Source organism: Camelus ferus, chromosome 11 (assembly GCF_009834535.1).
Source record: "Camelus ferus isolate YT-003-E chromosome 11, BCGSAC_Cfer_1.0, whole genome shotgun sequence".
In the NCBI taxonomy this organism is placed as follows: domain Eukaryota; kingdom Metazoa; phylum Chordata; class Mammalia; order Artiodactyla; family Camelidae; genus Camelus; species Camelus ferus.
In genome coordinates this window covers 8,501,512-8,529,049 of record NC_045706.1, presented here as the reverse complement: position 1 = coordinate 8,529,049, position 27,538 = coordinate 8,501,512, and the positions used below count along the sequence as shown (strand labels likewise).

Here is a 27,538-nt window from a genome sequence, read left to right as displayed (position 1 = left end):
CACAGTCCAATTTGCCAACCTCATACCTGGTGGCTTGGCCAAAGCTAACACTAATTCTATGCAAAGAGCTAAAGAGATTTCAGGGAAGACAGAAATGCAGAAACAGCCTTGAGAAGGTGTCAGAATGGAAAGGGTAATCATACCCCAAGAGGGGGACACCCAGCTCCTTTGAGGCTCACCTGAGCAGATGACACCAGCATCCTCCTGGTGCCCACAGTTGTGGCTGTTCCAGCCCCTGTGGGGGCAGCTCCACAGGGAGGACTCATTCCCTGAGCAGCCCACATCATCCAGGACAATCAGACCTGAACCCTGACCGAACCGGGCACTTCCTGGGGCCGACGTGGCCCAACCACAGCCCAGCTGCCTACAGACCACGTTGGCATCGTTGATGTCCCAGCTGTCGTCACACACGGTGCCCCAGGAGCCTCGATACAGGACCTCCACCCGGCCCTGACACCTGGCACCTCCGTTCACCAGCCTCAGAGCCAAGCCCGATTCGGTCTCTAGAGGGCAACACAGGACCCCAAGTCATGTCTCTTCAGGGCACAGGTCGAAGGCAGGTTACAGACCAAGGAGACTTCCTGATGGCAACTCTCCCTCCCGCTCCCTAAAGGGAGTCACCATTTTACAAGCCCAGGAGCTCATCGTCATCACAGGGGGAGGAGCAGAGACATCCTGTTCTGCCCGTGTCTCGGGGTGCTCACATGTAGGGATGCAGCCCACAGTCCAAAAAGAGGTGAGCAGGAAGGGACCCGGACACACCCAGGCTGCAGCACCACAGCTACCGGGGAAAGGCCAAGACCGTCCCCCTGCTTGGCAGCTTGGTGGCTCCTGGGTGCTTCTCCCCGGGTTCTGGCAGAGCTCCTGGGGATGATGGGACCCGGCCAGATAGGAGCAGGTCGGGCAGTTTCACCCCCTCCCTGGACAGCCGTCCATGGCCTGAGAGACCTGCAGAGGACCCGGCAGCACTGAGAGGCAGCCAGGACGTACACTGACACACCCCCACCTCCCAGAGGATGTCTGCTGAGCATCTGGACTCCACTGGTCACCTAGTGGACTCGCCCACTAAGACCTGACCTTGCATCTGGCCTTCACGGACTCTTGTCTCACTCACAGGGACAAGGATAACAAAAGCCACACCCTGAGCCTTCTCGTGTCCCATTCAAACCCAACCTGTATCCAGCAGCAGAGAGCGAGCCCCACAGAGGTGGACAGGGACAGTTACCTGTTGGTAATGGAGCAGGCAAGGATGTGACCGGTGGGGGTTCTGGAAGGGGCAACCAAGAAAGGTCGGGGTTACACATCACAGGAAGGAAGCTCCGGGAGAGTCTGCAGCGGCACCAGGACTGTTCCCCACCCGGATGTCGCCGCTTCCCTGTGCGTGCCCTGAGCCAGCCTCCCGCTCAGCTGGTACACCTGGGACAAGGGCCCCGTCTGAGGTCCACCAGCTGCCTCCACCTCTCTGAGTCTGCATGTTCGCTTTTTCATCAGAAAACCTTTGCTGCCTCCCTTGCATGAGCCACGGGCCCACTGGCACATCCGAGGGGCTGCCCAGAGGCCGGAGACATTCCGGGGTCCTGGAACCCAGAGCACTAAGGTCACTCACCACCCGCCCTCCCCTGGGCGCTCTCCCTGTCACTTTTGGGTGCACATGTGGCCCCGTGGAGTCTGCGGTGTGGCCCAGATGGGGGACGCAGGGACTCGGGCCTGCTGTCACGTCCTACCGACAGACGGTCGGTGGTTACCGTGTTCCCTCTCCACAAAGCTCTCCCCTGCCAGGACTGCAATGGGGCCAAAGGTAGGAGGACACCTTCCGGCTTCTCTGAACCTGCAGCCAGCCTTCTGTGGGAGAGCATCCAGCAGAGGATGACAACTTAGATGGATGAATGGGGAGAAGGGAGCGTTGGAAATCCCACGTCCAGTTACGAAGCACTAGCTGCCGGGAGACTCAGGGATGGAGGGGAAAACAGTGTGTCCCCACCGGGTTCTGCAAAGTGCTGTGTTTCCCCTACAGTAGGGGGAACGGGGGCGGGTGGGCAGGGAGTAGAGGGACATCCCGAGGAAGGTCATCGGAGACTCACCTGGCCAGGCAGTGGTCTGGGGCTGAGCACCTGTGAGGAGGAGAAGGAAAGTCAGACACCAAGCACACAGGGGACCCACTGGAGTCCCACATAGACGACACTCTGCATATGCACATGGAGCTGATGCTCCTCGTGGGTCCTCAGCGTGGGCGGTGTCAGGGCCCGCTGCGGGTGTCTCAGTCCTCTGGGGGCTCCTCCTTCGGTCTCACGTCCTGTGCCTGCCTCCCTGGGCCTGGGGGATTACCCTCCAGAACAGGTCAGCCGCTGCCATGCCTGGGACAGGCCACCAAAGCCACCAGTTAACTTTTCGGGGGAACAGCAAGAAAGCTCCAGCAGTCAGTGTAGAAAGTGCCCAAATCCAGCCCAGGTGCCATGATTCTCAGACCGATCAAGGCGCCCCCCCCAGCGTTCCTGCCTGGCGGCCAGCTCCAACCCCAACGTCCCAGCAGGCTCATTAGTTTTCCACACAGAGCCACCCCTCCCCACACCCTCCTCCCTACCCCCATCCACTCAACTAGTGGTCACCCGCTCACACATTCATCATTTACGCTTGAAACCTATTGTCTGGGGCAGCTGTGACAGGACCCAAATTCACAAGCTGTCGAGGGCTGAGAGCAGTACATTTCCAACCACTTCCCTAAGGATGGGCCTTGAGGAGGGAGCCCCAGACAACAGCAGTGTGGCCTGAGAAGGCCATCCTGCTGGAAAGGAAGGCTCAGGGAGGTGGAGGCTCTAGATCGCTCCCTCTGCCATTGTTGCCCCAAGGCAACGTGGGTGACACTTGGACGAAACGGGAGGGGAGGGCACCTTGATTCTCCCCCGGATGTTGCACTCCCGGGGCCAGCTGCCCGCAGGACAGTCGGGGGGTAGGGATGCCTGGGAGCGGCTTCAGGGGGGCCCTGGAGTGGGAAGTACGTGTATCTCAGCGAAGATCACCCCAGATGCTTGCAGCGACATCTTTGAGGCCCACCTGAGCACATGGCACTGGCGTCCTCCAAGGCCCCACATTGGGTGTGTTCCAGGAGATGTGGGGGCAGCTCCACAGGTAGGTCTCACGGCCTGAGCAGCCCAGGACCTGAGCCTCTGCAGCAGGAGACCGCCAGAGACAGCTTCCCAGCCCCACCAAGGTGCCACCTTGGACCGTTCACCCCTCCAAGGGACCCGCTCCGTCGGCCCCGAGGCTGTCCCGAAGACTACCTTTCCACTGAGCACGTAACTCATGTCACTGTCAATCCTACAGCCTACCCTGCATCTGGAACAAGCATGGACCTACTGAGTGTCATCTGAGCACAGGGAGATGGCTGGGAGGAAGGCGACAATTGCCAGCAGGCTGCTAAGAGTCCCTCCAGGACTTCTCAGCTGAAGAACAGAGACAAATACACGCTTTCCCCTAGTAGAACGTACAACCGTCGCTGGCGACTGTCCCGTGAAGGAAGCAAGCGCACAGTCTCATTCGCCATCCTCATACCTGGTGGCTTGGCCAAAGCTAATACTAATGCTGAGCAAAGGTCTACGGAGATTTCAGGGAAAACAGAAATGTAGAAAAAGCCTTGAGAGTGTGTCAGAATGGAAGGGGAAACCATACCCCCGGAGGGGGACACCCAGCTCCTTTGAGGCTCACCTGAGCAGATGACACCAGCATCCTCCTGGTGCCCACAGTTGTGGCTGTTCCAGCCCCTGTGGGGGCAGCTCCACAGGGAGGTCTCATACCCGGAGCAGCCCACGTCATCCAGGACAATCGGCCCTGAACCCTGACCGAACCGGGCACTTCCTGGGGCTGACGTGGCCCAACCACAGCCCAGCTGCCTGCAGACCACGTTGGCATCGTTCACGTCCCAGCTGTCGTCACACACGGTGCCCCAGGAGCCTCGATACAGGACCTCCACTCGGCCCTGACACCTGGCACCTCCGTTCACCAGCCTCAGAGCCAAGCCCGATTCGGTCTCTAGAGGGCAACACAGGACCCCAAGTCATGTCTCTCTTTTGGGCACAGGTCGAAGGCAGGTTGCAGACTCAAGAGACTTCCTGATGGCAACTCTGCACCCCACTCCCTAAAGGGAGTCACCTCTCTATAAGCCCAGGAGCTCATCGTCGTCACAGGGGGAGGAGCAGAGACACCCTGTTTTGCCCATGTCACGGGGTGCTCACATGCAGGGATGCGGCCCACAAGTCCAAAAAGAGGTGAGCAGGAAGGGATCCCCAACCCACCCAGGACACACCCAGGCTGCAGCACCACAGCTACCGGGGGAAGGACAAGACCGTCCCCCTGCTTGGCAGCTTGGTGGCTCCTGGATGCTCCTGCCCGGGTTCTGGCTGAGCCCGTGGAGATGCTGGGACCCGGCCAGACAGGAGCAGGTCGGGCACATTCCCCCCCTGTCCCGGACAGCCGTCCATTGCCTGAGAGACCTGCAGAGGACCCGGCAGCACTGAGAGGCAAACAGGACGTACGCTGACCACCACCTCCGCCCGGAGGATGTCTGCTGAGCATCTGGACCAGGACTCCGCTGGTCACCTAGAGGACCGGCCCACAGAGGCCAGACTGCCGCTTCCCTGTGCATGCGCGGAGCCAGCCTCCCGCTCAGCTGGTTCACCTGGGACAAGGGCCCCGTCTGAGGTCCACCAGCTCCCTCCACCTCTCTGAGTCTGGATGTTCCTTTCCTCATCAGAAAACTTTGCTACCTCCCTTGCATGAACCTCGGGCCCCCCGGCACATCTGAGGGGCTGCCCAGAGGCCGGAGCCAATGCGGGTTCCTGGAACCCAGAACACTAAGGTCACTCACGACCCGCCCTCCCCTGGGCGCTCTCTCTGTCACTTCTGGGTGCACATGTGGCCCCGTGGAGTCTGCGGTGTGGCCCGGATGGGGGACGCAGGGACTCGGGCCTGCTGTCACGTTCCACCGACAGACGGTCGGTGGTTACCGTGTTCCCTCTCCACAAAGCTCTCCCCTGCCAGGACTGCAATGGGGCCAAAGGTAGGAGGACACCTTCCGGCTTCTCTGAACCTGCAGCCAGCCTTCTGTGGGAGAGCATCCAGCAGAGGATGACAGCTTAGGTGGATGAATGGGGAGTAGCCGTGTTGGAAATCCCAAGTCCAGTTACGAAACCCCAGCCAGGAGACTCAGGGATGGAGGGGAAAATAGTGTGTCCCCACCGGGTTCTGCAAAGTGCTGTGTTTCCCCTACTGTGGGGGGAACGGGGGTGGGGGTGGGGCAGGGAGTAGAGGGACATCCCGAGGAAGGTCATCGGAGACTCACCTGTCCAGGCAGTGGTCTGGGGCTGAGCACCTGTGGGGAAGAGAAGGACAGTCACACACCCAGCACACAGGGGACCCACTGGAATCCACACAGATGACACTCCGCATATGCACATGGAGCTGATGCTCCTCGTGGGTCCTCAGCGTGGGCGGTGTCAGGGCCCGCTGCGGGTGTTGCAGTCCTCTGGGGGCTCCTCCTTCGGTCTCACGTCCTGTGCCTGCCTCCCTGGGCCTGGGGGCTTACCTTCCAGAATAGGAGAGCCCCTGCCATGCCTGGGACAGGCCGCCAAAGCCACCAGTTAACTTTTCGGGGGAACAGCAAGAAAGCTCCAGCAGTCAGTGTAGAAAGTGCCCAAATCCAGCCCAGGTGCAGTGATTCTGAGACCCATCAAGGCGCCTCCCCTCCCCCAGAGTTTCTGCCTGGGGGCCAGTTCCAACCCCAATGTCCCAGCAGGCTCATTAGTTTTCCACACAGAGCCACCCCCTCCCCACACCCTCCTCCCTACCCCCATCCACTCAACTAGTGTTCACCCCGCTCACACGTTCATCATTTCCGCTTCAAAATCTCTTGTCTGAGGCAGCTATGACAGGACCCCAATTCATAAGCTCTCAAGGGCTAGAGCAGTGCATTTCTAAGCGTTTCCCTAAGGATGGGCCTTGAAGAGGGAGTCCCAGGGAACATCAGTGTGGCCTGAGGAGGCCATCCTGCTGGCAAGCAAGGCTCACTTCCTCCACCCACAGGGAATTGGAGGCTCTAGATGTTTCCTTCTGCCATTGTTGCCCCAAGGCAACGTGGGTGACACTTGGACGAAACGGGAGGGGAGGGCACCTTGATTCTCCCCCGGATGTTGCACTCCCGGGGCCAGCTGCCCGCAGGACAGTCGGGGGGTAGGGATGCCTGGGAGCGGCTTCAGGGGGGCCCTGGAGTGGGAAGTACGTGTATCTCAGCGAAGGTCACCCCAGATGCTTGCAGCGACATCTTTGAGGCCCACCTGAGCACATGGCACTGGCGTCCTCCAAGGCCCCACATTGGGTGTGTTCCAGGAGATGTGGGGGCAGCTCCACAGGTAGGTCTCACGGCCTGAGCAGCCCAGGACCTGAGCCTCTGCAGCAGGAGACCGCCAGAGACAGCTTCCCAGCCCCACCAAGGTGCCACCTTGGACCGTTCACCCCTCCAAGGGACCCGCTCCGTCGGCCCCGAGGCTGTCCCGAAGACTACCTTTCCACTGAGCACGTAACTCATGTCACTTTCAATCCTACAGCCTACCCTGCATCTGGAACAAGCATGGACCTACTGAGTGTCATCTGAGCACAGGGAGATGGCTGGGAGGAAGGCGACAATTGCCAGCAGGCTGCTAAGAGTCCCTCCAGAGACAAATAGACACTTTCTCCTAGTAGGAGGTAGAACTGTGGATTGTAACTATCCCATGCAGGAAGCAAGCTGACAGTGAACCCCCAAAACATAAGAAAGAGGACGTTAGAAATGTATAGTTTGACAGAACATCTTGGAACTTTTGGATCCAGCTGTACCTGGACAGAACTACCACTCAATGTCTAGATAGGTAAGCCTTTGCGCCCCCTGTAGCTTAAGGCAGTATCAATTCGGGGCCTATCACTTGCAAACCAAAATGTCTTGACTAATATGCACCATAGCTGGTAGGTAAAAGCCATCCATATTTCTGGTAAGTGAAGGCAACCCTCCACATTGGTTGAGGCTGTGAGCTCAGAGGCCCAACCCAAGGTTCAGGCATTGCACCCAGGCCTGTTGACTGGAACACTGAACACTGATACTTTGGCAGGATTCCAGTGATGCTTACCATGGGTAGGAGTTGTTGTGTCCCACCAATCTGGAGGGAAAACAGCAGAATCAGAAAGGAGATCTACAGAATCAAGGTTGGCCTAATGACCTATAACTGGGGTCTGAGACAGTGGGGACTGAGGAGCTCCACTGTCTGGGGGAGAAAGGGCCCTTTCCTGAGAGTTTGCAGTGAGCCCAAACCATGCCCTCGAATGTCCACAACAAGGGCCATGAGCTGGTACAATCCCCCAAGAGCAACGTCTGGGCTCTCCTGACTGAGCGCTGTCCAGTAAAAGCATGGCCTCGACTCTGCAGGACGTGATGAAGATCTGTTCTCTCCTCACAGAGAACTCTTGGTCCAGATAAGGCTTGCAAGTCCAAATGGCCCCAGGACAGACCCCCACTGTCACCCTACTCTCAGTGGGGAACACTGTGTCGCTGTAAAGCCCTTATCTCGCTGAGCCAGCTCAGAGGACCCATGTGACAGGGGCTCATCTGGAACCATCCACAGGATCTAGAGCGACCTAGGAAGGTACTGACAGGTGGAGATCCTCCACACACCCCTCTCAGGACTACTGGTTGGGGCTGTTGAGGTGACTGGGGAGAGAGAAGACACCCCGAAGACTGGAGGCAGCAGGACTCACCTGGCGTGAGCGTGGACTGCGGCCGGGCAGCTGTGAGGAGAGAAGGCAGATCAGACACTTGCACACAAGTGGCCCAAGGGGAGCAAAGGGGGTGATGCTGAGCAGGTGAGCTGCTCAGTCCCTCGTGTCCCCGGTCACAGAGGATGGGGCCCTGCCAGCCACACCCCTGTAGAAATGCTCCTTGTGACAGGTCCCTGCAGACCAGCGTCCGTTATTTCCATGTCAGGGTGATAAGCTCTACGTCTAGATGACCAAGTTACCCCAAGACCCATCATCAGTCTCCCGGCTGTTACCAGTCCGCTGAGGTACAAGACTGAGGAGTCCTGCTCCAGGCCCAGATCGCATGTGTGATCTGTCAGAACCGACCACAGGTGATGACAAGCCTGGGCCACGCAGGGGTCACTGCCCTGCCCACAGCAGACCTGGTGCCCACGTGCATTTCCGTGCTCTGGAAGGGGCTGCCGTCCAGACTCAGGAACCAAATCCTGGGCCATCTGCAGTCCTAGCCCATGACCTCCATTCCGAGACCCCTACAGAACTTCCCTCCTTTGCCCCTGGCTGGCACTGTCACAGGGGAGAATCACGGCTTAGGCGTCACTTTCGGTTTGGATCTTTGCTCTCATTCAGCAACCTCATACCTGGTGGCTTCGCCAAAGCTGATACTAATTCTAAGCCAAAGGCTGAGGGGCTTTCAGGGAAAACAGAAATGTAGACAAAGCCTTGAGAAGGTGTCAGAAAGGAAGGGGAAACCACACCCCAGGAGGGGGACGCCCAACTTCTTTGAAGCCCACCTGAGCAGATGACACCAGCATCCTCATAGTGTCTACAGTTGTGGCTGTTCCAGCCCCTGTGGGGGCAGCTCCACAGGGAGGTCTCATACCCGGAGCAGCCCAGGTCATCCAGGACAATCGGCCCTGAGCCCTGGCCAAATTGGGCACTTCCTGGGGCCGACGTGGCCCAACCACAGCCCAGCTGCCTGCACACTACATTGGCGTCGTTAATGTCCCAGCTGTCGTCACACACGGTGCCCCAGGAGCCTCGATACAGGACCTCCACCCGGCCCTGACACCTGGCACCTCCGTTCACCAGCCTCAGAGCCAAGCCCGATTCGGTCTCTAGAGGGCAACACAGGACCCCAAGTCATGTCTCTTCAGGGCACAGGTCGAAGGCAGGTTACAGACCAAGGAGACTTCCTGATGGCAACTCTCCCTCCCGCTCCCTAAAGGGAGTCACCATTTTACAAGCCCAGGAGCTCATCGTCATCACAGGGGGAGGAGCAGAGACATCCTGTTCTGCCCGTGTCTCGGGGTGCTCACATGTAGGGATGCAGCCCACAGTCCAAAAAGAGGTGAGCAGGAAGGGACCCGGACACACCCAGGCTGCAGCACCACAGCTACCGGGGAAAGGCCAAGACCGTCCCCCTGCTTGGCAGCTTGGTGGCTCCTGGGTGCTTCTCCCCGGGTTCTGGCAGAGCTCCTGGGGATGATGGGACCCGGCCAGATAGGAGCAGGTCGGGCAGTTTCACCCCCTCCCTGGACAGCCGTCCATGGCCTGAGAGACCTGCAGAGGACCCGGCAGCACTGAGAGGCAGCCAGGACGTACACTGACACACCCCCACCTCCCAGAGGATGTCTGCTGAGCATCTGGACTCCACTGGTCACCTAGTGGACTCGCCCACTAAGACCTGACCTTGCATCTGGCCTTCACGGACTCTTGTCTCACTCACAGGGACAAGGATAACAAAAGCCACACCCTGAGCCTTCTCGTGTCCCATTCAAACCCAACCTGTATCCAGCAGCAGAGAGCGAGCCCCACAGAGGTGGACAGGGACAGTTACCTGTTGGTAATGGAGCAGGCAAGGATGTGACCGGTGGGGGTTCTGGAAGGGGCAACCAAGAAAGGTCGGGGTTACACATCACAGGAAGGAAGCTCCGGGAGAGTCTGCAGCGGCACCAGGACTGTTCCCCACCCGGATGTCGCCGCTTCCCTGTGCGTGCCCTGAGCCAGCCTCCCGCTCAGCTGGTACACCTGGGACAAGGGCCCCGTCTGAGGTCCACCAGCTGCCTCCACCTCTCTGAGTCTGCATGTTCGCTTTTTCATCAGAAAACCTTTGCTGCCTCCCTTGCATGAGCCACGGGCCCACTGGCACATCCGAGGGGCTGCCCAGAGGCCGGAGACATTCCGGGGTCCTGGAACCCAGAGCACTAAGGTCACTCACCACCCGCCCTCCCCTGGGCGCTCTCCCTGTCACTTTTGGGTGCACATGTGGCCCCGTGGAGTCTGCGGTGTGGCCCAGATGGGGGACGCAGGGACTCGGGCCTGCTGTCACGTCCTACCGACAGACGGTCGGTGGTTACCGTGTTCCCTCTCCACAAAGCTCTCCCCTGCCAGGACTGCAATGGGGCCAAAGGTAGGAGGACACCTTCCGGCTTCTCTGAACCTGCAGCCAGCCTTCTGTGGGAGAGCATCCAGCAGAGGATGACAACTTAGATGGATGAATGGGGAGAAGGGAGCGTTGGAAATCCCACGTCCAGTTACGAAGCACTAGCTGCCGGGAGACTCAGGGATGGAGGGGAAAACAGTGTGTCCCCACCGGGTTCTGCAAAGTGCTGTGTTTCCCCTACAGTAGGGGGAACGGGGGCGGGTGGGCAGGGAGTAGAGGGACATCCCGAGGAAGGTCATCGGAGACTCACCTGGCCAGGCAGTGGTCTGGGGCTGAGCACCTGTGAGGAGGAGAAGGAAAGTCAGACACCAAGCACACAGGGGACCCACTGGAGTCCACATAGACGACACTCTGCATATGCACATGGAGCTGATGCTCCTCGTGGGTCCTCAGCGTGGGCGGTGTCAGGGCCCGCTGCGGGTGTCTCAGTCCTCTGGGGGCTCCTCCTTCGGTCTCACGTCCTGTGCCTGCCTCCCTGGGCCTGGGGGATTACCCTCCAGAACAGGTCAGCCGCTGCCATGCCTGGGACAGGCCACCAAAGCCACCAGTTAACTTTTCGGGGGAACAGCAAGAAAGCTCCAGCAGTCAGTGTAGAAAGTGCCCAAATCCAGCCCAGGTGCCATGATTCTCAGACCGATCAAGGCGCCCCCCCCAGCGTTCCTGCCTGGCGGCCAGCTCCAACCCCAACGTCCCAGCAGGCTCATTAGTTTTCCACACAGAGCCACCCCTCCCCACACCCTCCTCCCTACCCCCATCCACTCAACTAGTGGTCACCCGCTCACACATTCATCATTTACGCTTGAAACCTATTGTCTGGGGCAGCTGTGACAGGACCCAAATTCACAAGCTGTCGAGGGCTGAGAGCAGTACATTTCCAACCACTTCCCTAAGGATGGGCCTTGAGGAGGGAGCCCCAGACAACAGCAGTGTGGCCTGAGAAGGCCATCCTGCTGGAAAGGAAGGCTCAGGGAGGTGGAGGCTCTAGATCGCTCCCTCTGCCATTGTTGCCCCAAGGCAACGTGGGTGACACTTGGACGAAACGGGAGGGGAGGGCACCTTGATTCTCCCCCGGATGTTGCACTCCCGGGGCCAGCTGCCCGCAGGACAGTCGGGGGGTAGGGATGCCTGGGAGCGGCTTCAGGGGGGCCCTGGAGTGGGAAGTACGTGTATCTCAGCGAAGATCACCCCAGATGCTTGCAGCGACATCTTTGAGGCCCACCTGAGCACATGGCACTGGCGTCCTCCAAGGCCCCACATTGGGTGTGTTCCAGGAGATGTGGGGGCAGCTCCACAGGTAGGTCTCACGGCCTGAGCAGCCCAGGACCTGAGCCTCTGCAGCAGGAGACCGCCAGAGACAGCTTCCCAGCCCCACCAAGGTGCCACCTTGGACCGTTCACCCCTCCAAGGGACCCGCTCCGTCGGCCCCGAGGCTGTCCCGAAGACTACCTTTCCACTGAGCACGTAACTCATGTCACTGTCAATCCTACAGCCTACCCTGCATCTGGAACAAGCATGGACCTACTGAGTGTCATCTGAGCACAGGGAGATGGCTGGGAGGAAGGCGACAATTGCCAGCAGGCTGCTAAGAGTCCCTCCAGGACTTCTCAGCTGAAGAACAGAGACAAATACACGCTTTCCCCTAGTAGAACGTACAACCGTCGCTGGCGACTGTCCCGTGAAGGAAGCAAGCGCACAGTCTCATTCGCCATCCTCATACCTGGTGGCTTGGCCAAAGCTAATACTAATGCTGAGCAAAGGTCTACGGAGATTTCAGGGAAAACAGAAATGTAGAAAAAGCCTTGAGAGTGTGTCAGAATGGAAGGGGAAACCATACCCCCGGAGGGGGACACCCAGCTCCTTTGAGGCTCACCTGAGCAGATGACACCAGCATCCTCCTGGTGCCCACAGTTGTGGCTGTTCCAGCCCCTGTGGGGGCAGCTCCACAGGGAGGTCTCATACCCGGAGCAGCCCACGTCATCCAGGACAATCGGCCCTGAACCCTGACCGAACCGGGCACTTCCTGGGGCTGACGTGGCCCAACCACAGCCCAGCTGCCTGCAGACCACGTTGGCATCGTTCACGTCCCAGCTGTCGTCACACACGGTGCCCCAGGAGCCTCGATACAGGACCTCCACTCGGCCCTGACACCTGGCACCTCCGTTCACCAGCCTCAGAGCCAAGCCCGATTCGGTCTCTAGAGGGCAACACAGGACCCCAAGTCATGTCTCTCTTTTGGGCACAGGTCGAAGGCAGGTTGCAGACTCAAGAGACTTCCTGATGGCAACTCTGCACCCCACTCCCTAAAGGGAGTCACCTCTCTATAAGCCCAGGAGCTCATCGTCGTCACAGGGGGAGGAGCAGAGACACCCTGTTTTGCCCATGTCACGGGGTGCTCACATGCAGGGATGCGGCCCACAAGTCCAAAAAGAGGTGAGCAGGAAGGGATCCCCAACCCACCCAGGACACACCCAGGCTGCAGCACCACAGCTACCGGGGGAAGGACAAGACCGTCCCCCTGCTTGGCAGCTTGGTGGCTCCTGGATGCTCCTGCCCGGGTTCTGGCTGAGCCCGTGGAGATGCTGGGACCCGGCCAGACAGGAGCAGGTCGGGCACATTCCCCCCCTGTCCCGGACAGCCGTCCATTGCCTGAGAGACCTGCAGAGGACCCGGCAGCACTGAGAGGCAAACAGGACGTACGCTGACCACCACCTCCGCCCGGAGGATGTCTGCTGAGCATCTGGACCAGGACTCCGCTGGTCACCTAGAGGACCGGCCCACAGAGGCCAGACTGCCGCTTCCCTGTGCATGCGCGGAGCCAGCCTCCCGCTCAGCTGGTTCACCTGGGACAAGGGCCCCGTCTGAGGTCCACCAGCTCCCTCCACCTCTCTGAGTCTGGATGTTCCTTTCCTCATCAGAAAACTTTGCTACCTCCCTTGCATGAACCTCGGGCCCCCCGGCACATCTGAGGGGCTGCCCAGAGGCCGGAGCCAATGCGGGTTCCTGGAACCCAGAACACTAAGGTCACTCACGACCCGCCCTCCCCTGGGCGCTCTCTCTGTCACTTCTGGGTGCACATGTGGCCCCGTGGAGTCTGCGGTGTGGCCCGGATGGGGGACGCAGGGACTCGGGCCTGCTGTCACGTTCCACCGACAGACGGTCGGTGGTTACCGTGTTCCCTCTCCACAAAGCTCTCCCCTGCCAGGACTGCAATGGGGCCAAAGGTAGGAGGACACCTTCCGGCTTCTCTGAACCTGCAGCCAGCCTTCTGTGGGAGAGCATCCAGCAGAGGATGACAGCTTAGGTGGATGAATGGGGAGTAGCCGTGTTGGAAATCCCAAGTCCAGTTACGAAACCCCAGCCAGGAGACTCAGGGATGGAGGGGAAAATAGTGTGTCCCCACCGGGTTCTGCAAAGTGCTGTGTTTCCCCTACTGTGGGGGGAACGGGGGTGGGGGTGGGGCAGGGAGTAGAGGGACATCCCGAGGAAGGTCATCGGAGACTCACCTGGCCAGGCAGTGGTCTGGGGCTGAGCACCTGTGGGGAAGAGAAGGACAGTCACACACCCAGCACACAGGGGACCCACTGGAATCCACACAGATGACACTCCGCATATGCACATGGAGCTGATGCTCCTCGTGGGTCCTCAGCGTGGGCGGTGTCAGGGCCCGCTGCGGGTGTTGCAGTCCTCTGGGGGCTCCTCCTTCGGTCTCACGTCCTGTGCCTGCCTCCCTGGGCCTGGGGGCTTACCTTCCAGAATAGGAGAGCCCCTGCCATGCCTGGGACAGGCCGCCAAAGCCACCAGTTAACTTTTCGGGGGAACAGCAAGAAAGCTCCAGCAGTCAGTGTAGAAAGTGCCCAAATCCAGCCCAGGTGCAGTGATTCTGAGACCCATCAAGGCGCCTCCCCTCCCCCAGAGTTTCTGCCTGGGGGCCAGTTCCAACCCCAATGTCCCAGCAGGCTCATTAGTTTTCCACACAGAGCCACCCCCTCCCCACACCCTCCTCCCTACCCCCATCCACTCAACTAGTGTTCACCCCGCTCACACGTTCATCATTTCCGCTTCAAAATCTCTTGTCTGAGGCAGCTATGACAGGACCCCAATTCATAAGCTCTCAAGGGCTAGAGCAGTGCATTTCTAAGCGTTTCCCTAAGGATGGGCCTTGAAGAGGGAGTCCCAGGGAACATCAGTGTGGCCTGAGGAGGCCATCCTGCTGGCAAGCAAGGCTCACTTCCTCCACCCACAGGGAATTGGAGGCTCTAGATGTTTCCTTCTGCCATTGTTGCCCCAAGGCAACGTGGGTGACACTTGGACGAAACGGGAGGGGAGGGCACCTTGATTCTCCCCCGGATGTTGCACTCCCGGGGCCAGCTGCCCGCAGGACAGTCGGGGGGTAGGGATGCCTGGGAGCGGCTTCAGGGGGGCCCTGGAGTGGGAAGTACGTGTATCTCAGCGAAGGTCACCCCAGATGCTTGCAGCGACATCTTTGAGGCCCACCTGAGCACATGGCACTGGCGTCCTCCAAGGCCCCACATTGGGTGTGTTCCAGGAGATGTGGGGGCAGCTCCACAGGTAGGTCTCACGGCCTGAGCAGCCCAGGACCTGAGCCTCTGCAGCAGGAGACCGCCAGAGACAGCTTCCCAGCCCCACCAAGGTGCCACCTTGGACCGTTCACCCCTCCAAGGGACCCGCTCCGTCGGCCCCGAGGCTGTCCCGAAGACTACCTTTCCACTGAGCACGTAACTCATGTCACTTTCAATCCTACAGCCTACCCTGCATCTGGAACAAGCATGGACCTACTGAGTGTCATCTGAGCACAGGGAGATGGCTGGGAGGAAGGCGACAATTGCCAGCAGGCTGCTAAGAGTCCCTCCAGAGACAAATAGACACTTTCTCCTAGTAGGAGGTAGAACTGTGGATTGTAACTATCCCATGCAGGAAGCAAGCTGACAGTGAACCCCCAAAACATAAGAAAGAGGACGTTAGAAATGTATAGTTTGACAGAACATCTTGGAACTTTTGGATCCAGCTGTACCTGGACAGAACTACCACTCAATGTCTAGATAGGTAAGCCTTTGCGCCCCCTGTAGCTTAAGGCAGTATCAATTCGGGGCCTATCACTTGCAAACCAAAATGTCTTGACTAATATGCACCATAGCTGGTAGGTAAAAGCCATCCATATTTCTGGTAAGTGAAGGCAACCCTCCACATTGGTTGAGGCTGTGAGCTCAGAGGCCCAACCCAAGGTTCAGGCATTGCACCCAGGCCTGTTGACTGGAACACTGAACACTGATACTTTGGCAGGATTCCAGTGATGCTTACCATGGGTAGGAGTTGTTGTGTCCCACCAATCTGGAGGGAAAACAGCAGAATCAGAAAGGAGATCTACAGAATCAAGGTTGGCCTAATGACCTATAACTGGGGTCTGAGACAGTGGGGACTGAGGAGCTCCACTGTCTGGGGGAGAAAGGGCCCTTTCCTGAGAGTTTGCAGTGAGCCCAAACCATGCCCTCGAATGTCCACAACAAGGGCCATGAGCTGGTACAATCCCCCAAGAGCAACGTCTGGGCTCTCCTGACTGAGCGCTGTCCAGTAAAAGCATGGCCTCGACTCTGCAGGACGTGATGAAGATCTGTTCTCTCCTCACAGAGAACTCTTGGTCCAGATAAGGCTTGCAAGTCCAAATGGCCCCAGGACAGACCCCCACTGTCACCCTACTCTCAGTGGGGAACACTGTGTCGCTGTAAAGCCCTTATCTCGCTGAGCCAGCTCAGAGGACCCATGTGACAGGGGCTCATCTGGAACCATCCACAGGATCTAGAGCGACCTAGGAAGGTACTGACAGGTGGAGATCCTCCACACACCCCTCTCAGGACTACTGGTTGGGGCTGTTGAGGTGACTGGGGAGAGAGAAGACACCCCGAAGACTGGAGGCAGCAGGACTCACCTGGCGTGAGCGTGGACTGCGGCCGGGCAGCTGTGAGGAGAGAAGGCAGATCAGACACTTGCACACAAGTGGCCCAAGGGGAGCAAAGGGGGTGATGCTGAGCAGGTGAGCTGCTCAGTCCCTCGTGTCCCCGGTCACAGAGGATGGGGCCCTGCCAGCCACACCCCTGTAGAAATGCTCCTTGTGACAGGTCCCTGCAGACCAGCGTCCGTTATTTCCATGTCAGGGTGATAAGCTCTACGTCTAGATGACCAAGTTACCCCAAGACCCATCATCAGTCTCCCGGCTGTTACCAGTCCGCTGAGGTACAAGACTGAGGAGTCCTGCTCCAGGCCCAGATCGCATGTGTGATCTGTCAGAACCGACCACAGGTGATGACAAGCCTGGGCCACGCAGGGGTCACTGCCCTGCCCACAGCAGACCTGGTGCCCACGTGCATTTCCGTGCTCTGGAAGGGGCTGCCGTCCAGACTCAGGAACCAAATCCTGGGCCATCTGCAGTCCTAGCCCATGACCTCCATTCCGAGACCCCTACAGAACTTCCCTCCTTTGCCCCTGGCTGGCACTGTCACAGGGGAGAATCACGGCTTAGGCGTCACTTTCGGTTTGGATCTTTGCTCTCATTCAGCAACCTCATACCTGGTGGCTTCGCCAAAGCTGATACTAATTCTAAGCCAAAGGCTGAGGGGCTTTCAGGGAAAACAGAAATGTAGACAAAGCCTTGAGAAGGTGTCAGAAAGGAAGGGGAAACCACACCCCAGGAGGGGGACGCCCAACTTCTTTGAAGCCCACCTGAGCAGATGACACCAGCATCCTCATAGTGTCTACAGTTGTGGCTGTTCCAGCCCCTGTGGGGGCAGCTCCACAGGGAGGTCTCATACCCGGAGCAGCCCAGGTCATCCAGGACAATCGGCCCTGAGCCCTGGCCAAATTGGGCACTTCCTGGGGCCGACGTGGCCCAACCACAGCCCAGCTGCCTGCACACTACATTGGCGTCGTTAATGTCCCAGCTGTCGTCACACACGGTGCCCCAGGAGCCTCGATACAGGACCTCCACCCGGCCCTGACACCTGGCACCTCCGTTCACCAGCCTCAGAGCCAAGCCCGATTCGGTCTCTAGAGGGCAACACAGGACCCCAAGTCATGTCTCTTCAGGGCACAGGTCGAAGGCAGGTTACAGACCAAGGAGACTTCCTGATGGCAACTCTCCCTCCCGCTCCCTAAAGGGAGTCACCATTTTACAAGCCCAGGAGCTCATCGTCATCACAGGGGGAGGAGCAGAGACATCCTGTTCTGCCCGTGTCTCGGGGTGCTCACATGTAGGGATGCAGCCCACAGTCCAAAAAGAGGTGAGCAGGAAGGGACCCGGACACACCCAGGCTGCAGCACCACAGCTACCGGGGAAAGGCCAAGACCGTCCCCCTGCTTGGCAGCTTGGTGGCTCCTGGGTGCTTCTCCCCGGGTTCTGGCAGAGCTCCTGGGGATGATGGGACCCGGCCAGATAGGAGCAGGTCGGGCAGTTTCACCCCCTCCCTGGACAGCCGTCCATGGCCTGAGAGACCTGCAGAGGACCCGGCAGCACTGAGAGGCAGCCAGGACGTACACTGACACACCCCCACCTCCCAGAGGATGTCTGCTGAGCATCTGGACTCCACTGGTCACCTAGTGGACTCGCCCACTAAGACCTGACCTTGCATCTGGCCTTCACGGACTCTTGTCTCACTCACAGGGACAAGGATAACAAAAGCCACACCCTGAGCCTTCTCGTGTCCCATTCAAACCCAACCTGTATCCAGCAGCAGAGAGCGAGCCCCACAGAGGTGGACAGGGACAGTTACCTGTTGGTAATGGAGCAGGCAAGGATGTGACCGGTGGGGGTTCTGGAAGGGGCAACCAAGAAAGGTCGGGGTTACACATCACAGGAAGGAAGCTCCGGGAGAGTCTGCAGCGGCACCAGGACTGTTCCCCACCCGGATGTCGCCGCTTCCCTGTGCGTGCCCTGAGCCAGCCTCCCGCTCAGCTGGTACACCTGGGACAAGGGCCCCGTCTGAGGTCCACCAGCTGCCTCCACCTCTCTGAGTCTGCATGTTCGCTTTTTCATCAGAAAACCTTTGCTGCCTCCCTTGCATGAGCCACGGGCCCACTGGCACATCCGAGGGGCTGCCCAGAGGCCGGAGACATTCCGGGGTCCTGGAACCCAGAGCACTAAGGTCACTCACCACCCGCCCTCCCCTGGGCGCTCTCCCTGTCACTTTTGGGTGCACATGTGGCCCCGTGGAGTCTGCGGTGTGGCCCAGATGGGGGACGCAGGGACTCGGGCCTGCTGTCACGTCCTACCGACAGACGGTCGGTGGTTACCGTGTTCCCTCTCCACAAAGCTCTCCCCTGCCAGGACTGCAATGGGGCCAAAGGTAGGAGGACACCTTCCGGCTTCTCTGAACCTGCAGCCAGCCTTCTGTGGGAGAGCATCCAGCAGAGGATGACAACTTAGATGGATGAATGGGGAGAAGGGAGCGTTGGAAATCCCACGTCCAGTTACGAAGCACTAGCTGCCGGGAGACTCAGGGATGGAGGGGAAAACAGTGTGTCCCCACCGGGTTCTGCAAAGTGCTGTGTTTCCCCTACAGTAGGGGGAACGGGGGCGGGTGGGCAGGGAGTAGAGGGACATCCCGAGGAAGGTCATCGGAGACTCACCTGGCCAGGCAGTGGTCTGGGGCTGAGCACCTGTGAGGAGGAGAAGGAAAGTCAGACACCAAGCACACAGGGGACCCACTGGAGTCCACATAGACGACACTCTGCATATGCACATGGAGCTGATGCTCCTCGTGGGTCCTCAGCGTGGGCGGTGTCAGGGCCCGCTGCGGGTGTCTCAGTCCTCTGGGGGCTCCTCCTTCGGTCTCACGTCCTGTGCCTGCCTCCCTGGGCCTGGGGGATTACCCTCCAGAACAGGTCAGCCGCTGCCATGCCTGGGACAGGCCACCAAAGCCACCAGTTAACTTTTCGGGGGAACAGCAAGAAAGCTCCAGCAGTCAGTGTAGAAAGTGCCCAAATCCAGCCCAGGTGCCATGATTCTCAGACCGATCAAGGCGCCCCCCCCCAGCGTTCCTGCCTGGCGGCCAGCTCCAACCCCAACGTCCCAGCAGGCTCATTAGTTTTCCACACAGAGCCACCCCTCCCCACACCCTCCTCCCTACCCCCATCCACTCAACTAGTGGTCACCCGCTCACACATTCATCATTTACGCTTGAAACCTATTGTCTGGGGCAGCTGTGACAGGACCCAAATTCACAAGCTGTCGAGGGCTGAGAGCAGTACATTTCCAACCACTTCCCTAAGGATGGGCCTTGAGGAGGGAGCCCCAGACAACAGCAGTGTGGCCTGAGAAGGCCATCCTGCTGGAAAGGAAGGCTCAGGGAGGTGGAGGCTCTAGATCGCTCCCTCTGCCATTGTTGCCCCAAGGCAACGTGGGTGACACTTGGACGAAACGGGAGGGGAGGGCACCTTGATTCTCCCCCGGATGTTGCACTCCCGGGGCCAGCTGCCCGCAGGACAGTCGGGGGGTAGGGATGCCTGGGAGCGGCTTCAGGGGGGCCCTGGAGTGGGAAGTACGTGTATCTCAGCGAAGATCACCCCAGATGCTTGCAGCGACATCTTTGAGGCCCACCTGAGCACATGGCACTGGCGTCCTCCAAGGCCCCACATTGGGTGTGTTCCAGGAGATGTGGGGGCAGCTCCACAGGTAGGTCTCACGGCCTGAGCAGCCCAGGACCTGAGCCTCTGCAGCAGGAGACCGCCAGAGACAGCTTCCCAGCCCCACCAAGGTGCCACCTTGGACCGTTCACCCCTCCAAGGGACCCGCTCCGTCGGCCCCGAGGCTGTCCCGAAGACTACCTTTCCACTGAGCACGTAACTCATGTCACTGTCAATCCTACAGCCTACCCTGCATCTGGAACAAGCATGGACCTACTGAGTGTCATCTGAGCACAGGGAGATGGCTGGGAGGAAGGCGACAATTGCCAGCAGGCTGCTAAGAGTCCCTCCAGGACTTCTCAGCTGAAGAACAGAGACAAATACACGCTTTCCCCTAGTAGAACGTACAACCGTCGCTGGCGACTGTCCCGTGAAGGAAGCAAGCGCACAGTCTCATTCGCCATCCTCATACCTGGTGGCTTGGCCAAAGCTAATACTAATGCTGAGCAAAGGTCTACGGAGATTTCAGGGAAAACAGAAATGTAGAAAAAGCCTTGAGAGTGTGTCAGAATGGAAGGGGAAACCATACCCCCGGAGGGGGACACCCAGCTCCTTTGAGGCTCACCTGAGCAGATGACACCAGCATCCTCCTGGTGCCCACAGTTGTGGCTGTTCCAGCCCCTGTGGGGGCAGCTCCACAGGGAGGTCTCATACCCGGAGCAGCCCACGTCATCCAGGACAATCGGCCCTGAACCCTGACCGAACCGGGCACTTCCTGGGGCTGACGTGGCCCAACCACAGCCCAGCTGCCTGCAGACCACGTTGGCATCGTTCACGTCCCAGCTGTCGTCACACACGGTGCCCCAGGAGCCTCGATACAGGACCTCCACTCGGCCCTGACACCTGGCACCTCCGTTCACCAGCCTCAGAGCCAAGCCCGATTCGGTCTCTAGAGGGCAACACAGGACCCCAAGTCATGTCTCTCTTTTGGGCACAGGTCGAAGGCAGGTTGCAGACTCAAGAGACTTCCTGATGGCAACTCTGCACCCCACTCCCTAAAGGGAGTCACCTCTCTATAAGCCCAGGAGCTCATCGTCGTCACAGGGGGAGGAGCAGAGACACCCTGTTTTGCCCATGTCACGGGGTGCTCACATGCAGGGATGCGGCCCACAAGTCCAAAAAGAGGTGAGCAGGAAGGGATCCCCAACCCACCCAGGACACACCCAGGCTGCAGCACCACAGCTACCGGGGGAAGGACAAGACCGTCCCCCTGCTTGGCAGCTTGGTGGCTCCTGGATGCTCCTGCCCGGGTTCTGGCTGAGCCCGTGGAGATGCTGGGACCCGGCCAGACAGGAGCAGGTCGGGCACATTCCCCCCCTGTCCCGGACAGCCGTCCATTGCCTGAGAGACCTGCAGAGGACCCGGCAGCACTGAGAGGCAAACAGGACGTACGCTGACCACCACCTCCGCCCGGAGGATGTCTGCTGAGCATCTGGACCAGGACTCCGCTGGTCACCTAGAGGACCGGCCCACAGAGGCCAGACTGCCGCTTCCCTGTGCATGCGCGGAGCCAGCCTCCCGCTCAGCTGGTTCACCTGGGACAAGGGCCCCGTCTGAGGTCCACCAGCTCCCTCCACCTCTCTGAGTCTGGATGTTCCTTTCCTCATCAGAAAACTTTGCTACCTCCCTTGCATGAACCTCGGGCCCCCCGGCACATCTGAGGGGCTGCCCAGAGGCCGGAGCCAATGCGGGTTCCTGGAACCCAGAACACTAAGGTCACTCACGACCCGCCCTCCCCTGGGCGCTCTCTCTGTCACTTCTGGGTGCACATGTGGCCCCGTGGAGTCTGCGGTGTGGCCCGGATGGGGGACGCAGGGACTCGGGCCTGCTGTCACGTTCCACCGACAGACGGTCGGTGGTTACCGTGTTCCCTCTCCACAAAGCTCTCCCCTGCCAGGACTGCAATGGGGCCAAAGGTAGGAGGACACCTTCCGGCTTCTCTGAACCTGCAGCCAGCCTTCTGTGGGAGAGCATCCAGCAGAGGATGACAGCTTAGGTGGATGAATGGGGAGTAGCCGTGTTGGAAATCCCAAGTCCAGTTACGAAACCCCAGCCAGGAGACTCAGGGATGGAGGGGAAAATAGTGTGTCCCCACCGGGTTCTGCAAAGTGCTGTGTTTCCCCTACTGTGGGGGGAACGGGGGTGGGGGTGGGGCAGGGAGTAGAGGGACATCCCGAGGAAGGTCATCGGAGACTCACCTGGCCAGGCAGTGGTCTGGGGCTGAGCACCTGTGGGGAAGAGAAGGACAGTCACACACCCAGCACACAGGGGACCCACTGGAATCCACACAGATGACACTCCGCATATGCACATGGAGCTGATGCTCCTCGTGGGTCCTCAGCGTGGGCGGTGTCAGGGCCCGCTGCGGGTGTTGCAGTCCTCTGGGGGCTCCTCCTTCGGTCTCACGTCCTGTGCCTGCCTCCCTGGGCCTGGGGGCTTACCTTCCAGAATAGGAGAGCCCCTGCCATGCCTGGGACAGGCCGCCAAAGCCACCAGTTAACTTTTCGGGGGAACAGCAAGAAAGCTCCAGCAGTCAGTGTAGAAAGTGCCCAAATCCAGCCCAGGTGCAGTGATTCTGAGACCCATCAAGGCGCCTCCCCTCCCCCAGAGTTTCTGCCTGGGGGCCAGTTCCAACCCCAATGTCCCAGCAGGCTCATTAGTTTTCCACACAGAGCCACCCCCTCCCCACACCCTCCTCCCTACCCCCATCCACTCAACTAGTGTTCACCCCGCTCACACGTTCATCATTTCCGCTTCAAAATCTCTTGTCTGAGGCAGCTATGACAGGACCCCAATTCATAAGCTCTCAAGGGCTAGAGCAGTGCATTTCTAAGCGTTTCCCTAAGGATGGGCCTTGAAGAGGGAGTCCCAGGGAACATCAGTGTGGCCTGAGGAGGCCATCCTGCTGGCAAGCAAGGCTCACTTCCTCCACCCACAGGGAATTGGAGGCTCTAGATGTTTCCTTCTGCCATTGTTGCCCCAAGGCAACGTGGGTGACACTTGGACGAAACGGGAGGGGAGGGCACCTTGATTCTCCCCCGGATGTTGCACTCCCGGGGCCAGCTGCCCGCAGGACAGTCGGGGGGTAGGGATGCCTGGGAGCGGCTTCAGGGGGGCCCTGGAGTGGGAAGTACGTGTATCTCAGCGAAGGTCACCCCAGATGCTTGCAGCGACATCTTTGAGGCCCACCTGAGCACATGGCACTGGCGTCCTCCAAGGCCCCACATTGGGTGTGTTCCAGGAGATGTGGGGGCAGCTCCACAGGTAGGTCTCACGGCCTGAGCAGCCCAGGACCTGAGCCTCTGCAGCAGGAGACCGCCAGAGACAGCTTCCCAGCCCCACCAAGGTGCCACCTTGGACCGTTCACCCCTCCAAGGGACCCGCTCCGTCGGCCCCGAGGCTGTCCCGAAGACTACCTTTCCACTGAGCACGTAACTCATGTCACTTTCAATCCTACAGCCTACCCTGCATCTGGAACAAGCATGGACCTACTGAGTGTCATCTGAGCACAGGGAGATGGCTGGGAGGAAGGCGACAATTGCCAGCAGGCTGCTAAGAGTCCCTCCAGAGACAAATAGACACTTTCTCCTAGTAGGAGGTAGAACTGTGGATTGTAACTATCCCATGCAGGAAGCAAGCTGACAGTGAACCCCCAAAACATAAGAAAGAGGACGTTAGAAATGTATAGTTTGACAGAACATCTTGGAACTTTTGGATCCAGCTGTACCTGGACAGAACTACCACTCAATGTCTAGATAGGTAAGCCTTTGCGCCCCCTGTAGCTTAAGGCAGTATCAATTCGGGGCCTATCACTTGCAAACCAAAATGTCTTGACTAATATGCACCATAGCTGGTAGGTAAAAGCCATCCATATTTCTGGTAAGTGAAGGCAACCCTCCACATTGGTTGAGGCTGTGAGCTCAGAGGCCCAACCCAAGGTTCAGGCATTGCACCCAGGCCTGTTGACTGGAACACTGAACACTGATACTTTGGCAGGATTCCAGTGATGCTTACCATGGGTAGGAGTTGTTGTGTCCCACCAATCTGGAGGGAAAACAGCAGAATCAGAAAGGAGATCTACAGAATCAAGGTTGGCCTAATGACCTATAACTGGGGTCTGAGACAGTGGGGACTGAGGAGCTCCACTGTCTGGGGGAGAAAGGGCCCTTTCCTGAGAGTTTGCAGTGAGCCCAAACCATGCCCTCGAATGTCCACAACAAGGGCCATGAGCTGGTACAATCCCCCAAGAGCAACGTCTGGGCTCTCCTGACTGAGCGCTGTCCAGTAAAAGCATGGCCTCGACTCTGCAGGACGTGATGAAGATCTGTTCTCTCCTCACAGAGAACTCTTGGTCCAGATAAGGCTTGCAAGTCCAAATGGCCCCAGGACAGACCCCCACTGTCACCCTACTCTCAGTGGGGAACACTGTGTCGCTGTAAAGCCCTTATCTCGCTGAGCCAGCTCAGAGGACCCATGTGACAGGGGCTCATCTGGAACCATCCACAGGATCTAGAGCGACCTAGGAAGGTACTGACAGGTGGAGATCCTCCACACACCCCTCTCAGGACTACTGGTTGGGGCTGTTGAGGTGACTGGGGAGAGAGAAGACACCCCGAAGACTGGAGGCAGCAGGACTCACCTGGCGTGAGCGTGGACTGCGGCCGGGCAGCTGTGAGGAGAGAAGGCAGATCAGACACTTGCACACAAGTGGCCCAAGGGGAGCAAAGGGGGTGATGCTGAGCAGGTGAGCTGCTCAGTCCCTCGTGTCCCCGGTCACAGAGGATGGGGCCCTGCCAGCCACACCCCTGTAGAAATGCTCCTTGTGACAGGTCCCTGCAGACCAGCGTCCGTTATTTCCATGTCAGGGTGATAAGCTCTACGTCTAGATGACCAAGTTACCCCAAGACCCATCATCAGTCTCCCGGCTGTTACCAGTCCGCTGAGGTACAAGACTGAGGAGTCCTGCTCCAGGCCCAGATCGCATGTGTGATCTGTCAGAACCGACCACAGGTGATGACAAGCCTGGGCCACGCAGGGGTCACTGCCCTGCCCACAGCAGACCTGGTGCCCACGTGCATTTCCGTGCTCTGGAAGGGGCTGCCGTCCAGACTCAGGAACCAAATCCTGGGCCATCTGCAGTCCTAGCCCATGACCTCCATTCCGAGACCCCTACAGAACTTCCCTCCTTTGCCCCTGGCTGGCACTGTCACAGGGGAGAATCACGGCTTAGGCGTCACTTTCGGTTTGGATCTTTGCTCTCATTCAGCAACCTCATACCTGGTGGCTTCGCCAAAGCTGATACTAATTCTAAGCCAAAGGCTGAGGGGCTTTCAGGGAAAACAGAAATGTAGACAAAGCCTTGAGAAGGTGTCAGAAAGGAAGGGGAAACCACACCCCAGGAGGGGGACGCCCAACTTCTTTGAAGCCCACCTGAGCAGATGACACCAGCATCCTCATAGTGTCTACAGTTGTGGCTGTTCCAGCCCCTGTGGGGGCAGCTCCACAGGGAGGTCTCATACCCGGAGCAGCCCAGGTCATCCAGGACAATCGGCCCTGAGCCCTGGCCAAATTGGGCACTTCCTGGGGCCGACGTGGCCCAACCACAGCCCAGCTGCCTGCACACTACATTGGCGTCGTTAATGTCCCAGCTGTCGTCACACACGGTGCCCCAGGAGCCTCGATACAGGACCTCCACCCGGCCCTGACACCTGGCACCTCCGTTCACCAGCCTCAGAGCCAAGCCCGATTCGGTCTCTAGAGGGCAACACAGGACCCCAAGTCATGTCTCTTCAGGGCACAGGTCGAAGGCAGGTTACAGACCAAGGAGACTTCCTGATGGCAACTCTCCCTCCCGCTCCCTAAAGGGAGTCACCATTTTACAAGCCCAGGAGCTCATCGTCATCACAGGGGGAGGAGCAGAGACATCCTGTTCTGCCCGTGTCTCGGGGTGCTCACATGTAGGGATGCAGCCCACAGTCCAAAAAGAGGTGAGCAGGAAGGGACCCGGACACACCCAGGCTGCAGCACCACAGCTACCGGGGAAAGGCCAAGACCGTCCCCCTGCTTGGCAGCTTGGTGGCTCCTGGGTGCTTCTCCCCGGGTTCTGGCAGAGCTCCTGGGGATGATGGGACCCGGCCAGATAGGAGCAGGTCGGGCAGTTTCACCCCCTCCCTGGACAGCCGTCCATGGCCTGAGAGACCTGCAGAGGACCCGGCAGCACTGAGAGGCAGCCAGGACGTACACTGACACACCCCCACCTCCCAGAGGATGTCTGCTGAGCATCTGGACTCCACTGGTCACCTAGTGGACTCGCCCACTAAGACCTGACCTTGCATCTGGCCTTCACGGACTCTTGTCTCACTCACAGGGACAAGGATAACAAAAGCCACACCCTGAGCCTTCTCGTGTCCCATTCAAACCCAACCTGTATCCAGCAGCAGAGAGCGAGCCCCACAGAGGTGGACAGGGACAGTTACCTGTTGGTAATGGAGCAGGCAAGGATGTGACCGGTGGGGGTTCTGGAAGGGGCAACCAAGAAAGGTCGGGGTTACACATCACAGGAAGGAAGCTCCGGGAGAGTCTGCAGCGGCACCAGGACTGTTCCCCACCCGGATGTCGCCGCTTCCCTGTGCGTGCCCTGAGCCAGCCTCCCGCTCAGCTGGTACACCTGGGACAAGGGCCCCGTCTGAGGTCCACCAGCTGCCTCCACCTCTCTGAGTCTGCATGTTCGCTTTTTCATCAGAAAACCTTTGCTGCCTCCCTTGCATGAGCCACGGGCCCACTGGCACATCCGAGGGGCTGCCCAGAGGCCGGAGACATTCCGGGGTCCTGGAACCCAGAGCACTAAGGTCACTCACCACCCGCCCTCCCCTGGGCGCTCTCCCTGTCACTTTTGGGTGCACATGTGGCCCCGTGGAGTCTGCGGTGTGGCCCAGATGGGGGACGCAGGGACTCGGGCCTGCTGTCACGTCCTACCGACAGACGGTCGGTGGTTACCGTGTTCCCTCTCCACAAAGCTCTCCCCTGCCAGGACTGCAATGGGGCCAAAGGTAGGAGGACACCTTCCGGCTTCTCTGAACCTGCAGCCAGCCTTCTGTGGGAGAGCATCCAGCAGAGGATGACAACTTAGATGGATGAATGGGGAGAAGGGAGCGTTGGAAATCCCACGTCCAGTTACGAAGCACTAGCTGCCGGGAGACTCAGGGATGGAGGGGAAAACAGTGTGTCCCCACCGGGTTCTGCAAAGTGCTGTGTTTCCCCTACAGTAGGGGGAACGGGGGCGGGTGGGCAGGGAGTAGAGGGACATCCCGAGGAAGGTCATCGGAGACTCACCTGGCCAGGCAGTGGTCTGGGGCTGAGCACCTGTGAGGAGGAGAAGGAAAGTCAGACACCAAGCACACAGGGGACCCACTGGAGTCCACATAGACGACACTCTGCATATGCACATGGAGCTGATGCTCCTCGTGGGTCCTCAGCGTGGGCGGTGTCAGGGCCCGCTGCGGGTGTCTCAGTCCTCTGGGGGCTCCTCCTTCGGTCTCACGTCCTGTGCCTGCCTCCCTGGGCCTGGGGGATTACCCTCCAGAACAGGTCAGCCGCTGCCATGCCTGGGACAGGCCACCAAAGCCA

The 27,538-nt window shown here is 59.2% G+C and overlaps 1 protein-coding gene across 1 annotated transcript in view; it reads right to left on the bottom strand.

Annotated features, from left to right (window-relative positions):
- Positions 1-27,538, bottom strand: part of DMBT1 (deleted in malignant brain tumors 1) — a 68,791-nt gene that overhangs the window by 23,801 nt on the left and 17,452 nt on the right. The window contains exons 9-32 of the mRNA XM_032492055.1: positions 27,245-27,274; positions 26,389-26,430; positions 25,343-25,666; positions 24,552-24,581; positions 23,927-23,956; positions 22,111-22,140; positions 20,478-20,801; positions 18,857-18,886; positions 18,001-18,042; positions 16,955-17,278; positions 16,164-16,193; positions 15,539-15,568; positions 13,723-13,752; positions 12,090-12,413; positions 10,470-10,499; positions 9,614-9,655; positions 8,568-8,891; positions 7,777-7,806; positions 7,152-7,181; positions 5,336-5,365; positions 3,703-4,026; positions 2,082-2,111; positions 1,226-1,267; positions 180-503 (exon numbers count right to left, since the gene is read on the bottom strand). Coding sequence (XP_032347946.1) covers positions 180-503; positions 1,226-1,267; positions 2,082-2,111; positions 3,703-4,026; positions 5,336-5,365; positions 7,152-7,181; positions 7,777-7,806; positions 8,568-8,891; positions 9,614-9,655; positions 10,470-10,499; positions 12,090-12,413; positions 13,723-13,752; positions 15,539-15,568; positions 16,164-16,193; positions 16,955-17,278; positions 18,001-18,042; positions 18,857-18,886; positions 20,478-20,801; positions 22,111-22,140; positions 23,927-23,956; positions 24,552-24,581; positions 25,343-25,666; positions 26,389-26,430; positions 27,245-27,274 — 2,826 coding nt within the window. The remainder of the gene's footprint in view (positions 1-179; positions 504-1,225; positions 1,268-2,081; positions 2,112-3,702; positions 4,027-5,335; positions 5,366-7,151; positions 7,182-7,776; positions 7,807-8,567; positions 8,892-9,613; positions 9,656-10,469; positions 10,500-12,089; positions 12,414-13,722; positions 13,753-15,538; positions 15,569-16,163; positions 16,194-16,954; positions 17,279-18,000; positions 18,043-18,856; positions 18,887-20,477; positions 20,802-22,110; positions 22,141-23,926; positions 23,957-24,551; positions 24,582-25,342; positions 25,667-26,388; positions 26,431-27,244; positions 27,275-27,538) is intronic.